Source organism: Rhipicephalus microplus, unplaced genomic scaffold (assembly GCF_043290135.1).
Source record: "Rhipicephalus microplus isolate Deutch F79 unplaced genomic scaffold, USDA_Rmic scaffold_34, whole genome shotgun sequence".
NCBI classification, from domain to species: domain Eukaryota; kingdom Metazoa; phylum Arthropoda; class Arachnida; order Ixodida; family Ixodidae; genus Rhipicephalus; species Rhipicephalus microplus.
Genome location: NW_027464607.1, coordinates 3049017 through 3059974, shown reverse-complemented (window position 1 = coordinate 3059974; position 10958 = coordinate 3049017). Strand labels below are relative to the sequence as shown.

The following is a 10958-nucleotide window of genomic DNA, read 5'->3' as shown; positions in this document are numbered from 1 at the left end:
TCAGGATTATACGCCTGTGGTCGCTGCCCAGACTGTTTTCTCCTTCTTCATCTATCGTCATTTGGTTCAACCGCTCGTACGTGTGCTCTGAGACCAGGCCGTAGTCTATGCAAGACTGTCTACTGCCGCTTTGCCACGTTATCGGCCCGTCGCGTTTATGTTCCCGGTTAACTATTACCAGTTGCTGTTCTTCACACATATCGATAACCATTGCACCGTTATAGTCTGTATATCCATCTAGATCCTCAATGTGGGCATTTAAATCTCCTACTAATATCACCTCGCCAGATTCTTTAAATTTTTTTATGTCCTTCCTGAGGCAGTCCACCCACTCTTTATTTTGTTCTCCGGCGTCATTCCCTGTCCACAGATAGGCCACTCCCAACCGTGTCTTTTTTCCCCCCACCGTTCCACTAACCCATAAGTGCTACTTACAGCCCTGATTTTCCCTCTGCCAATTCCCTCCTCGCCTAATCAACATGCCCACGCCTCCACCTTTCCTTTCTCCCGCTGCCCTGTTGCACCCCACCCATCCGTAATCATCCATCACTTGTGGCTCCTCCATATCTCTCAGGTGGGTTTCGGTCAGGGCGTACACGTCAATTTCTTCTTTCTCGAGTTGGGTTTGTATCTCAATCCATTTTTCCTGCTTGCGGCCGCCTTGCATGTTTACATAACTAATTTTGATCCCCCGGTTTATTTTCCTTTTCTTTCCTTTCTTGCACTTTCTTGTAGAGGCGCCTTCGTCGGGGCCAATTTTTATTTTAAAATGATCAAATACTACATATAAAACTTCTAGGCGCGTAAAACTTCAGACAACTAACATAAGAGACAAGGACGAGCGCAGACTTTCAACTGATTTTATTACTACTACGACACACATATATATATTAGAAAGAAGATAAGCAACACACAAAATCAAAAGGCGAAAAGAGAGATTGCAAAAACATCACGTGCTCACCCTGGGCCCTCACGTGCCGAATTTAAAAACGTCAATTCTTTCCCAGATAATGCTATCGATGGTTTGCTGATACAGCTACCTCGAGCAATTGCTGCAGCTTCAATTACAAGTCTTGTGCCTTCATTAGGGTGGGACGCGAGAACCCTTGTCTGTTCGAACAAAGGCTGGCATCCACATTCGGAACAATGAGCGGCCAAAAAACCGTCCCGTCCTGCATTTCTTACTTTCTGGCAATGTTCTTGAAGTCTTACATTGAGGCACCTGCCCGACTGACCGACGTACTCAAGTCCACAAGACAAAGGTACGCCATAAACAATCCCTGTTGCACACTCAACAAACTTCTTTCGGTGCTTAATTTTGCAGCTACTCGTAGTGGTTCCTACGGGGCTTGTTTGGACAGATAATTTTGACAATTTATTCGGTGCGGAAAAAACCACTGACACGCCCGCTCTCTGGCCTATTTTCTTGAGTTTATGCGAGATACCATGTAGATACGGTATCACCGCCACCCTCTTGGGAGTTGCTTCTTGTAAAACGTCCCCCTCGTTACCGGCCCTTGATTGTCTGCGCAGCTTCTCACACACAGAAACTAGCAACGAACCGGGATAGCCCGCTGCCTCTAGACGGAGAATCTGCCTGTCGAAACTTCGCTGGACTGAGTGGAAGCAAGATTTTGTTAAAGCGTTATATAAACATGCCTTTACAATTCCACGCTTCACCAGTTTGCTGTGAGAAGACGCGTACGGTAAAAGGGGTTTTTTCCCCCGTGGCTCATACGTCCAACACACGTGCCCAGCTGAAAAAGTTAGTATTAACTCTAAAAACCTCAGGGAACCATTTTCCGGCAACTCATACGTGAGAGACAGTGGTTCAAGGCATTCCTGGAACACTTGCAAGACTTGCTGAAAGCACTCACTAAGGACCTCAAGATCGCAATCAAACAAAATTAAGTAATCATCGACAAACCGGAAGCACTTACTGACATTCATTTGTACCAACCGTTGATGAATCTTTCTATCCAAATGAGCGAGATATAAATCGCTCAACACTGGGGCGATGCATGAGCCAATGCACACGCCTGTTTTTTGCAGAAAAACTTCACCATTCCACTCCGCAAAGGTGGAGGCAAGGTAAAGCTTCAGCACATCCAGGAAGCCAGAAACAGAAATACCACACTCGTTTTGAAAGGCAACAGCACCAAAATCAGAAATTGCTTTTTCAATGACATCAACAAGTGGTTTTTGAGGCAGAGAATAGTAGAGATCCTTTATGTCGATGGAAACACCCACTCGACGAGTGGACACGTGTTGACGGAGGAAGCCAACAATCTGCGAAGAATTGTTCACTAGAAAAGGATCATTAATCGGCAACAGTTTTAGGTACCTCTGAAGCCAAGAGGCAACACACTTCTGCCATGTGTCCCGTTCAGAGATTATAACACGAAAGGGCATATCAATCTTATGCGTCTTTGCAGAAAAAAAACAAATTAAGCGCCAGTCTTTCTTGTTTGTTAACTGATCTCACGAGGCTACATAGATTAAGCTTATCAAGCATGTTGCACGCTTTTCGCTTCGCATCCTTCAGATTAATTTGCGGGCAAAGGTTAAACACAGAGTCAATAGCCGCGTGGCCTTTACTCATGAAGGTCCGGTTTCTTACGACACAAAACCCACCTTCTTTGTCCGAAGGCAGCAGACATAGTTTGTTGCTCTTTAGGTAGGAGACGACTTTCCTCACTGGAATGGTCTTTCCTCGAGGCGCATATCGGTAGAGGACATCAACACCTTCTGAAACACACCTCTCAGATTCACTGTCCGGGGCAGCCCTTGAAACGTTCCGCACTAACGAAAGCAGTTCCGCAGGTGAGTTTTTCTTTTCCACGGCGAACTTTGGTCCCAGGGATAGCGTTGTCCTGACGTAGTCTGGAAGGCTAATTCCCTCTTCAACGTGGAGCTGTCCTGCAGAGCGCACTTGGGGACGCCGTTTTTGGCGCCGAAGTAGAAGCAGCTCTTGTTTCCATCTGCTCTCTACAGCATGGTCGATCAGCTTCGTCCATTCGTGCCGTTTTTTCACCCTTGCAGACCTGTCACCAGGACCGCGGTCCACTTGAACGTACAGAAAGTCCCGAAGTATTCGAGCTTGTCGCAGGGTTTCCGAACGCAGAATCCTGCAGACCCGCCTTCCGTGACCGACGGATGGAGCCAGGGTCCCGAACGCAGCCTGAACGTCCAGCGGTAGCTGACCGACACGAATGCAGTAAGCCAGTGCCCGTGCCCGGCACAGGGCAAGTGAAATGAGCGTCACAAGCAAAAAAGGGGGAAAGGAGCTACAATTAACAGTGCCCGAGGAACTAGAAATGTACTTAAGTAAAGTGTGGGATTGGGCTAGTTGGTAATCCATATAAAACTTCTAGGCGCGTAAAACTTCAGACAACTAACATAAGAGACAAGGACGAGCGCAGACTTTCAACTGATTTTATTACTACTACGACACACATATATATATTAGAAAGAAGATAAGCAACACACAAAATCAAAAGGCGAAAAGAGAGATTGCAAAAACATCACGTGCTCACCCTCGATGTCAATCGAGGGTGAGCACGTGATGTTTTTGCAAAAAAGAGAGATTGCAAAAACATCACCTGACTCGATGTCAGTAGCAGCCTATCGACATCATTATCCTCATTTCAAAGTTTGCGGCGGCCACGGAGGAATGAGAGATTCCTTTCCTTCCTCCGTGGCGGTGGCCAACGGTTGCGATGGCAGGTAACGGCTCGCGGTACGTTCGGAGGTGTCTAGGACTGTTTTGTTTCGCTGTAAATATTTCGAGCCTCTGCCGACCGGCACATTCTTTCTCATTCTGTTTATTTTACTCGTTCAAATGCTTTCGCGAAGGGAATTCGAGTGACTTTCGGGGAACGAAGCGACCGTTGAAGCTTTCATCGGATGAACACCCGTTGGAAGCCCGGGCCGGTGAGTAGAAACTACATCAGTTTTTTAAGGATGGTTGCTTGCGGGGCTAGTTGGTTCATTTCAACATATGTAGTTTTTCTTTTGCCAATGACTGCGTAGGTGTCACACGGTGGCAGCGCATTGCAGTATTAAATTTTAATATTGTTGAACGTCCAATCTGTAACCGGAAAAACGTGCGTTACTTGCGGCGTGCATGGCTTCACGTGGGATTGAGTCGCTGACTCAATAGTTAAGTCTGAAATTCTATCACCAGGTAACACCAAACAGGCCGTTGCGATAAAAGAAGGCAAATAAATCACTGTCGCCTCGCACGTGTCTTCTTAGATAGCCCATATATTGTGCAAAAAACCTACTACTTAATAGTTTACTGCAGTCGCGTTTGAGAAACATCACATAATTATGGGTCTGGTTTTGCTATAGTGTGACAAATGAAGCGTCACATAAATGATAAATACTTCTTTTTCTGCCACAGCCTCCTGGTCCACCTGACATGGAAGCAAATGTGTACAATGGGCAAGGAACTTGCTACATGACATGCCTTGTGAAGAAGCAGTCCTGAGTGATATACGTGTTATGAGGTACCACTACATATATGTATAAAATACTGCTGTTTACTAATTAACTGAGTTTATTTGTTTTACTTTGAAAAATTCCATGCAATAATTATGCATTGATATCTGGTGATGTTACTTTTTTTTCCAGACTGCCATGCAATGACAGGATGACTACCCCCGAATGTGCACTCTGCAAGCACGTTGAAACATCTGAATGTCCACTACAACAGGTCATCTCTAACCTCACATGTGTAATGCTGTATTTGTGAATGTTTTGCTGCACATATCGTGAAGAGGTGCTTTAGATTGGCTACAAGCATTGCCTGCCTACCGTGGCATGGAATCTACACTTCAATATAGTTGAAACTGTAACACTATTAGTTAGATTGTGTGGCGCCGCTGAGCTCAACAACACACTGTTTGATCCAAGCCACTGTAGCCATATTTCGATGGGGTGAAACGCTAAGACGCTTGTGTGCTTAAGGATTTGTTCGATTTGCCTGCACCACATGATCCATTTTACAAAGTGCTGCACCTCGCCATTCGTTTCAGTGGCACAGCAATGGCATCTTCTAAATCTTGCCATTCATTTCAAAAAGCGCAGGAAAGGTACAGCACCAAAACTATTTCATGACTTTCCTGTACCTTTTGCTCTGACGGCGCTGGTTTGGTGCAGCCGCTCGCACAGCTTAACAAACAACATAGCGTTAGACGTAGGTGCTGTACCCACCCCTATAAATGCGGCGTGTTTTGCCAAGATGTTTGCACCTCATTAAACTAAGCGAACAAAAATAAGGATTCCACCTTGTCGGCACCTTGATATTCACTTGTGATGCCGCACCGCTGAACTCCTGCCACACAAGTTCTGAACTTCTCGTGCACAGCTGTGAACCAGTTCGGATTGGTGCAGGTGAACTAAACTTACCCTTAAAACATGGAAGCTCGAAAATATGAAAAATATGTTAACATAAGGGGTCAAAGCAAATGTTTCGACAAGCAGTCTTGTCTCCTGTGAGGCTACAATGTTATTTGTTTGAACCCCTAAAAGCCAGAATCAATCTAAATTTGCCTACGACTGTACAACTCACGATCACTTCATAGTTGGCATGTGAATCGTCGGAAATTATTAATTGCATTACATAATGAACACACCCACAGTGATGGGCATTAACAGGCTTTCCGACATTTAGTTGTGCCCTGTGACAGTTTACCAACAACATTCAGAACTGTTTTGTCTTAATTAATTATGTTTGGCTCATACAAGTTTACAAAAAGATGCACCAAAGCTCATAAGACTGCACTCAATTGCGTTAGCTTTGCGCATATGTTCAATAGGCTCCTAAAGTAATAAATCATAAAGGTGATGAGCAGTTGCAGCACAGCTTCCTCAAAGACGTGACTGCTGTCATGAAGAGCAAGATTGTGTTCATTGCATGTGGTACTGTTTTTTTTTTTTGCAGAAAAACGTTCCAGATTTTTTTGTGCACATCTGCTTCTGTTTAAATTAAGTTGTCATAACTATAGTGTCTACCACAACGAAGTGAAATTCTGTGCACTACGGTTATGAAAAAAATCAAGGAAATTGCACAGGTAGTTAAAACATACATGATCTTCACTTATCTACATCCACACTGCAAGATAGTACGTATTTCCAGTCCTAACCTCTAACAGTAGCAGGCAAAAAACAACTTAATTTTCAAGCACAAGTATACTGAAAAAGTAAACACAATAACAAGTGTGTAATAAATGTGACCTTTATTGATCCAGTATTCGGACAGATTCACATCATGTACCACCAATTGATTTCAGGAGTGCTTGCTTGCAAGAGAGTACTCAAGTTCTGTGGATATGTCTACGCAAAAAAAAGAGAGATTGTGTTCAGGGCTGAGCAGATAGTGTAATGTAAGAGTACCAACAAAGATGTACAGAGAACAAAATTGTACAATTGCATACCTGAAGCTTATTTTCTTAGAATTGGGTCTTTTCGATCTGTAAGCACACACCTCATAAGTGTCCCTTTAGCATACATGTTCGCTGCATACTCAGCAGACTGGTCATTACCTGCGACGAGAAATTCTAGCTGTGGTAGCTTTGTAACTTAACTCTAACAATAAATGTAGCAAGCCTGAAATATTTTTCGGCCCATCCCCTAAATACATAATACCTATGATATGGGCTCACGGCTGCGTATTAAAACTAGTGCCTACCCTCACGACGCGACACTGCAGAATTGTGAAGTACTCAATGTAGCATTGCAGAGCGAGAAAGATTCAGAAATGCACGCATCCGCAATTGCTTATTTAACAAATTTAGCAAAACTACATTGCTCTAACTGCGCGAGCTACCTATCGGCAGTGTGCAAGTTTCCTTCCCGATTCCACATCATGCATTCGCTTCAAGATCAACTCTACGGCGCAAGCGCCGCATCTGACGGCAGAATCGGACCCTTGTCGTGAAGCCACGCTATAAAACTCGAGCGCCGCAACACAATGAGAGCGACGTTCATTCAGTGATTTCGATGTTCAGTTATATGCATATGCTTGTTAGCTTTCAAAAGTCTTTACACATGGTTTGAAAGCTTTCGATATGTATGAGTGACTTGTTTTGTTCGGACCCGACCATATACATTGGTTGTACCGGCTTGGACACTCGCAATAAACGATGCAAACCTTACTTGATTGTTGTTGTTTTTTTGCCAGTCGAGGCCAACTAGGTCACCTGGAGATAATTACAGACGCAAAGCGCGATTTAACAACAACAACAACAACAAAAATACCAGAGGAAGCGAGCAGCGCGAACCAGCCGCAAATCTTTTTACCAACAGCAAAAAAAAAAAAAAAAAAAACGCGTGCCTTTATTGATGATGATAGTACTACTAGCGTCATCTCGCCTATACCTAGAAAACAGCAGGTGGCCAAACCAAAAAGAACTATTGGTTAAGAAGAAAGTGAAGGAAACGGAGACTGACATGTGGAGAATTTGCATGATTAAGAAGTCCAACTAGAGATCTATCGAACTGTTAAGCAGGAAATTGCCAAGGAAAGGTTCTATAATAATACTCGGGGCAGTTCTCTACTGTTTGAGGCCAGGACGGGAGTATTGCGAACCAACACATATCGAGCCAAATACGACGGGATAGACACAGTTAAAGTGAGCTAGATTCTAGCTCACCTTAACACAATATGCAGTGCGTGTGGAGAGGAAGAAGAAACGGCCGAACACTTGATAATGTTCTGTAAAGGGCTTCAACCTATAGTTCAGGATGATGGCGCAGAGTTTTTCAAAGCACTGGGGTTTAGGGACGGGGGGGGGGGGGGGGGCAAAACAGACTTAAAGCGGGTAGACGTAACTAGAAGAAGGTTATCTGATTGGTGGCTAAAGTAAAGGCACGAGTGAAAATAAACCCTTCACTTCAAAGTACGAATCCTCAACCTCACTATTTAAAGGGGAAAAAAAGATTAGTCTAATGGTTAGTTCACTAAGTATTACGGCTAGATGGCGTCAGCCGCCGCCCGATCTAAAGGGTACAGCCACATCCATCTATGCCTGAAGAATGGCTCGCGCTCCCAGTGGAGACAGCCTGCCTTCAGTTTTAAACAAGCACCGCACGATGACGCTCGCGACAACCACTATCATCACGGCGGTGGCCGGTACCAGCTAAGCGTTTTTCATCTGTGTTCCATAGGGGCGCATCAGTCGAGAATTGTTCAAGACCTGCAACTGTGCACTACTGTTTCGGAGGCTATGGAAAGTGTTGCGTTGTTGCACCGTTCGCCACAAGTGACGCTAGCGACCGAGAACATTGACAGTGAGAGCTGAGTGGTAGAGGTCGGACGTGTTTTTGGAGAGCTCCGGAATGACAGCTACAGATAAGTGTTTTTGCATGTTTCCAGCTTGCCTCTATATGTAGCGTTATGAGAACGTAAGGCGCTAGCGTAAGGCTTGATTAGGTCTAGTACGGTGTACGGTTTTTTTTTATTAGTATTTTGTACTGTGTCTTTTTTTCTCCAGCCACCACGTGGCTGAAGCCTGCGCGTAGACCGACCACGTGCATGCGCAGGTGCTGTGAAGTGTAGCGTATTTATTTATTATTGTGGTTCTTTTTGGCTTAGAACAGTGTATTTTAGTACAGTTTTCTAACACGTGGGCATCGGTAAACTGAGCTAGCCATGGTCAAAAAGACCGTAAAGTGTTCCGAGTGCGGGGTAGGGCGGAAGGTGGAAATTAGTGCGGAGGAGAAAGCAGAAGATTACGCCAAGTGTAGACAGTGCGAGTTCGAGGAGAAAATGAAAAATATGATGGCGGTCCAGAGTGGGCTCATGGAGAAAATCGCAGCGCTGGAGAATGCATTGGCGAAGGAGCGAGAGAAAACGTCAGCCATGGAAGAAAGGCTCCGGGCAGCCGAGAAGGGCCTATCGAAGGTCGTGAAAGGGAACGAAGACGCAGGTGACGGCGGAAGCATTATGGCGACGACCCCCCGTGCGGGAGAGATGAAGGAAACAGGCATGACAAAGGCAGATACATTGACCACAGGGCCCAGCTACCGGGAAGTAGTTTTGAGGGAGGGAGGGAGCAAACCAGCAGCCGTGACTCACGCTAGTCACCTAGTCAGCAGCCAGGTGCAGGTTTCAGAAGGAATGTCTGAACAGGTCATCATCGCCGGTGACTCAAATTTGGTCCGATGCGCAGCGGCAATCAAAGAAAGGGTGAAAGGTGACAAGAGAGTTGCGATAGGGACGTTCCCAGGACAAACGCTGGGGACAGTAATGAGTCAAGCGGGTGAACAACTCGCAGCTAAGGCTGGCAATCGTAACCTCGTTGTAATTGCGGGAGGGTTAAATGACGTCCTGAAAAAAGAATCGTCAGGACTAGCGACGGCCTTGGCGAGAGGGGTGGATGACATGCGCACCGTGTCCCCCCAGGTGCAAATTGTAGTATGCACAGTACCGGAAGTACCGGTGCGCAACGTCAACCTGCGAAGAGCGGTTGTCGACGCAAACAAGGAGATATGGCGGATTAGTCGAGAGAAGGGTTTCGAGGTAGTGGATTTAAACAGGGAAGTGCACAGGTGGGGTGGATTCCAAAGAGACAGGATTCATTTCGATAAGAGGCTTGGACACGAGGTGGGCTGGCGACTGGCAGGACGCGCAGTAGCTTTTTTGGGGGGCTCACGGGCCCTTCGGAGTCCGGGGTAGCTCGTAACAGGGAAAGCAACCAGGAGGACGCTTTGACAGGTAGAATTGCGAAAAACCAGAAAAAAGGTAAAAGAAAAAGGAAAAAGGCGCGTGTTGCAATTAGTTACATAAACATGCAGGGTGGCAGAAAGAAGGCAAAATGGTTAGAGATTGAGGAGCAGTTAAACAAAGAACAGATAGGCGTGTATGCGGTTACAGAAACACACCTTAGAGACTTGGAAGAGCCACCACATATTAAAAATTATGTTTGGGAAGGGTGTAACAGGACCATATCGGAAAGGAAAGGTGGGGGTGTAGGAATGCTAATTCACCGCGGAGCCAAATGGGTTAGAGTAAAACAGACGTGTTCAGAGCACCTCTGGGTTCGGGGCACAGTAGGTGGAAAGGAAACGTGGCTAGGGGTAGCCTACTTGTGGACGGGGAATAACTGCAGAGAAAAGAATCAGGAGATAGTGGATTGCATGAGTGCGGATATTAAGGAATTTGGTAATGGGGCCGAAATCATCCTTCTAGGGGACATGAATGCCCACATACATGACCTTGACGGATATTCAGACACCAATGGGAAGTTATTACTAGATCTTTGCGAGCAACAAAGTCTGGAGATAGTTAACACGGGGCCTAAATGTGACGGCCAGATCACATGGGAAGTCGGAAACAAGCAATCAAGTATTGATTATTGTCTCATGACTGAAGGAATTTACCACAAACTGACAGAAACGAGGATAGACGAGGAAGGCATTAACAGCTTGGGTAGTGATCATAAACGAATAACATTACAAATGGGATACGAAACTGAAAATATGAGCATGGAATCAAAGTCTGGCAGCTCGTATTTAAATGACAAACAAATAATAAATATAGCCGCAAGAGTCGAGGAAGAAGTAGGCGAAATACCAGGCAAGGACTGGGAGTATAGTGAGCTGTTACATCTAATGACGAAGGAGATAGGGAAAGAGAAGAAAACTGTTTGCTGGAAAGGAAAAAGGAAGCCAAAAAGTTGGTGGAACAAGGAAATCCGGGAGGCGATCGAGAAGCGACGCGAAGCCTCACGGGAGCATAGAAAGGCAAAAAAGGAGAAGCGGCCACAGGACGAAGTAAAAAAAATTATGGGAAATATATTTAGAGAAAAAATCCCTTGTACAGAAATTGGTAGAGGCAAAAATTAAAGGTGAAAGTGAACGCTGGATGACAGAGATACACGAAAAAAAGGAGGCCGCGCCTAGGATTTTTTGGAGCCACATAAAGGCGCTAGGTAGGAAGTCTGTCACAACGC

At 45.4% G+C, this 10958-nt stretch overlaps 1 protein-coding gene and 2 long non-coding RNA genes across 3 annotated transcripts; 1 reads left to right on the top strand and 2 right to left on the bottom strand.

The window, feature by feature from the left end:
* Nucleotides 1-2287: 2287 nt before the first annotated feature.
* Nucleotides 2288-3525, bottom strand: LOC142786855 (uncharacterized). The gene has a single exon (XM_075884554.1). It carries the CDS (start codon nt 3359-3361, stop codon nt 2420-2422), a length of 942 nt encoding a protein of 313 aa, XP_075740669.1. The 5' UTR covers nt 3362-3525; the 3' UTR covers nt 2288-2419.
* Nucleotides 3526-3583: 58 nt separating this feature from the next.
* LOC142786850 (uncharacterized) lies at nt 3584-6447 on the top strand. The gene is made up of 3 exons (XR_012889183.1): nt 3584-3933; nt 4406-4511; nt 4636-6447. It is a non-coding gene; the product is annotated as an uncharacterized LOC142786850 (long non-coding RNA).
* Nucleotides 6228-7320, bottom strand: LOC142786849 (uncharacterized). Its single transcript, XR_012889182.1, has 3 exons — nt 7162-7320; nt 6441-6548; nt 6228-6339 (listed from the first exon to the last, which is right to left on the bottom strand). It is a non-coding gene; the product is annotated as an uncharacterized LOC142786849 (long non-coding RNA).
* Nucleotides 7321-10958: the final 3638 nt, after the last annotated feature.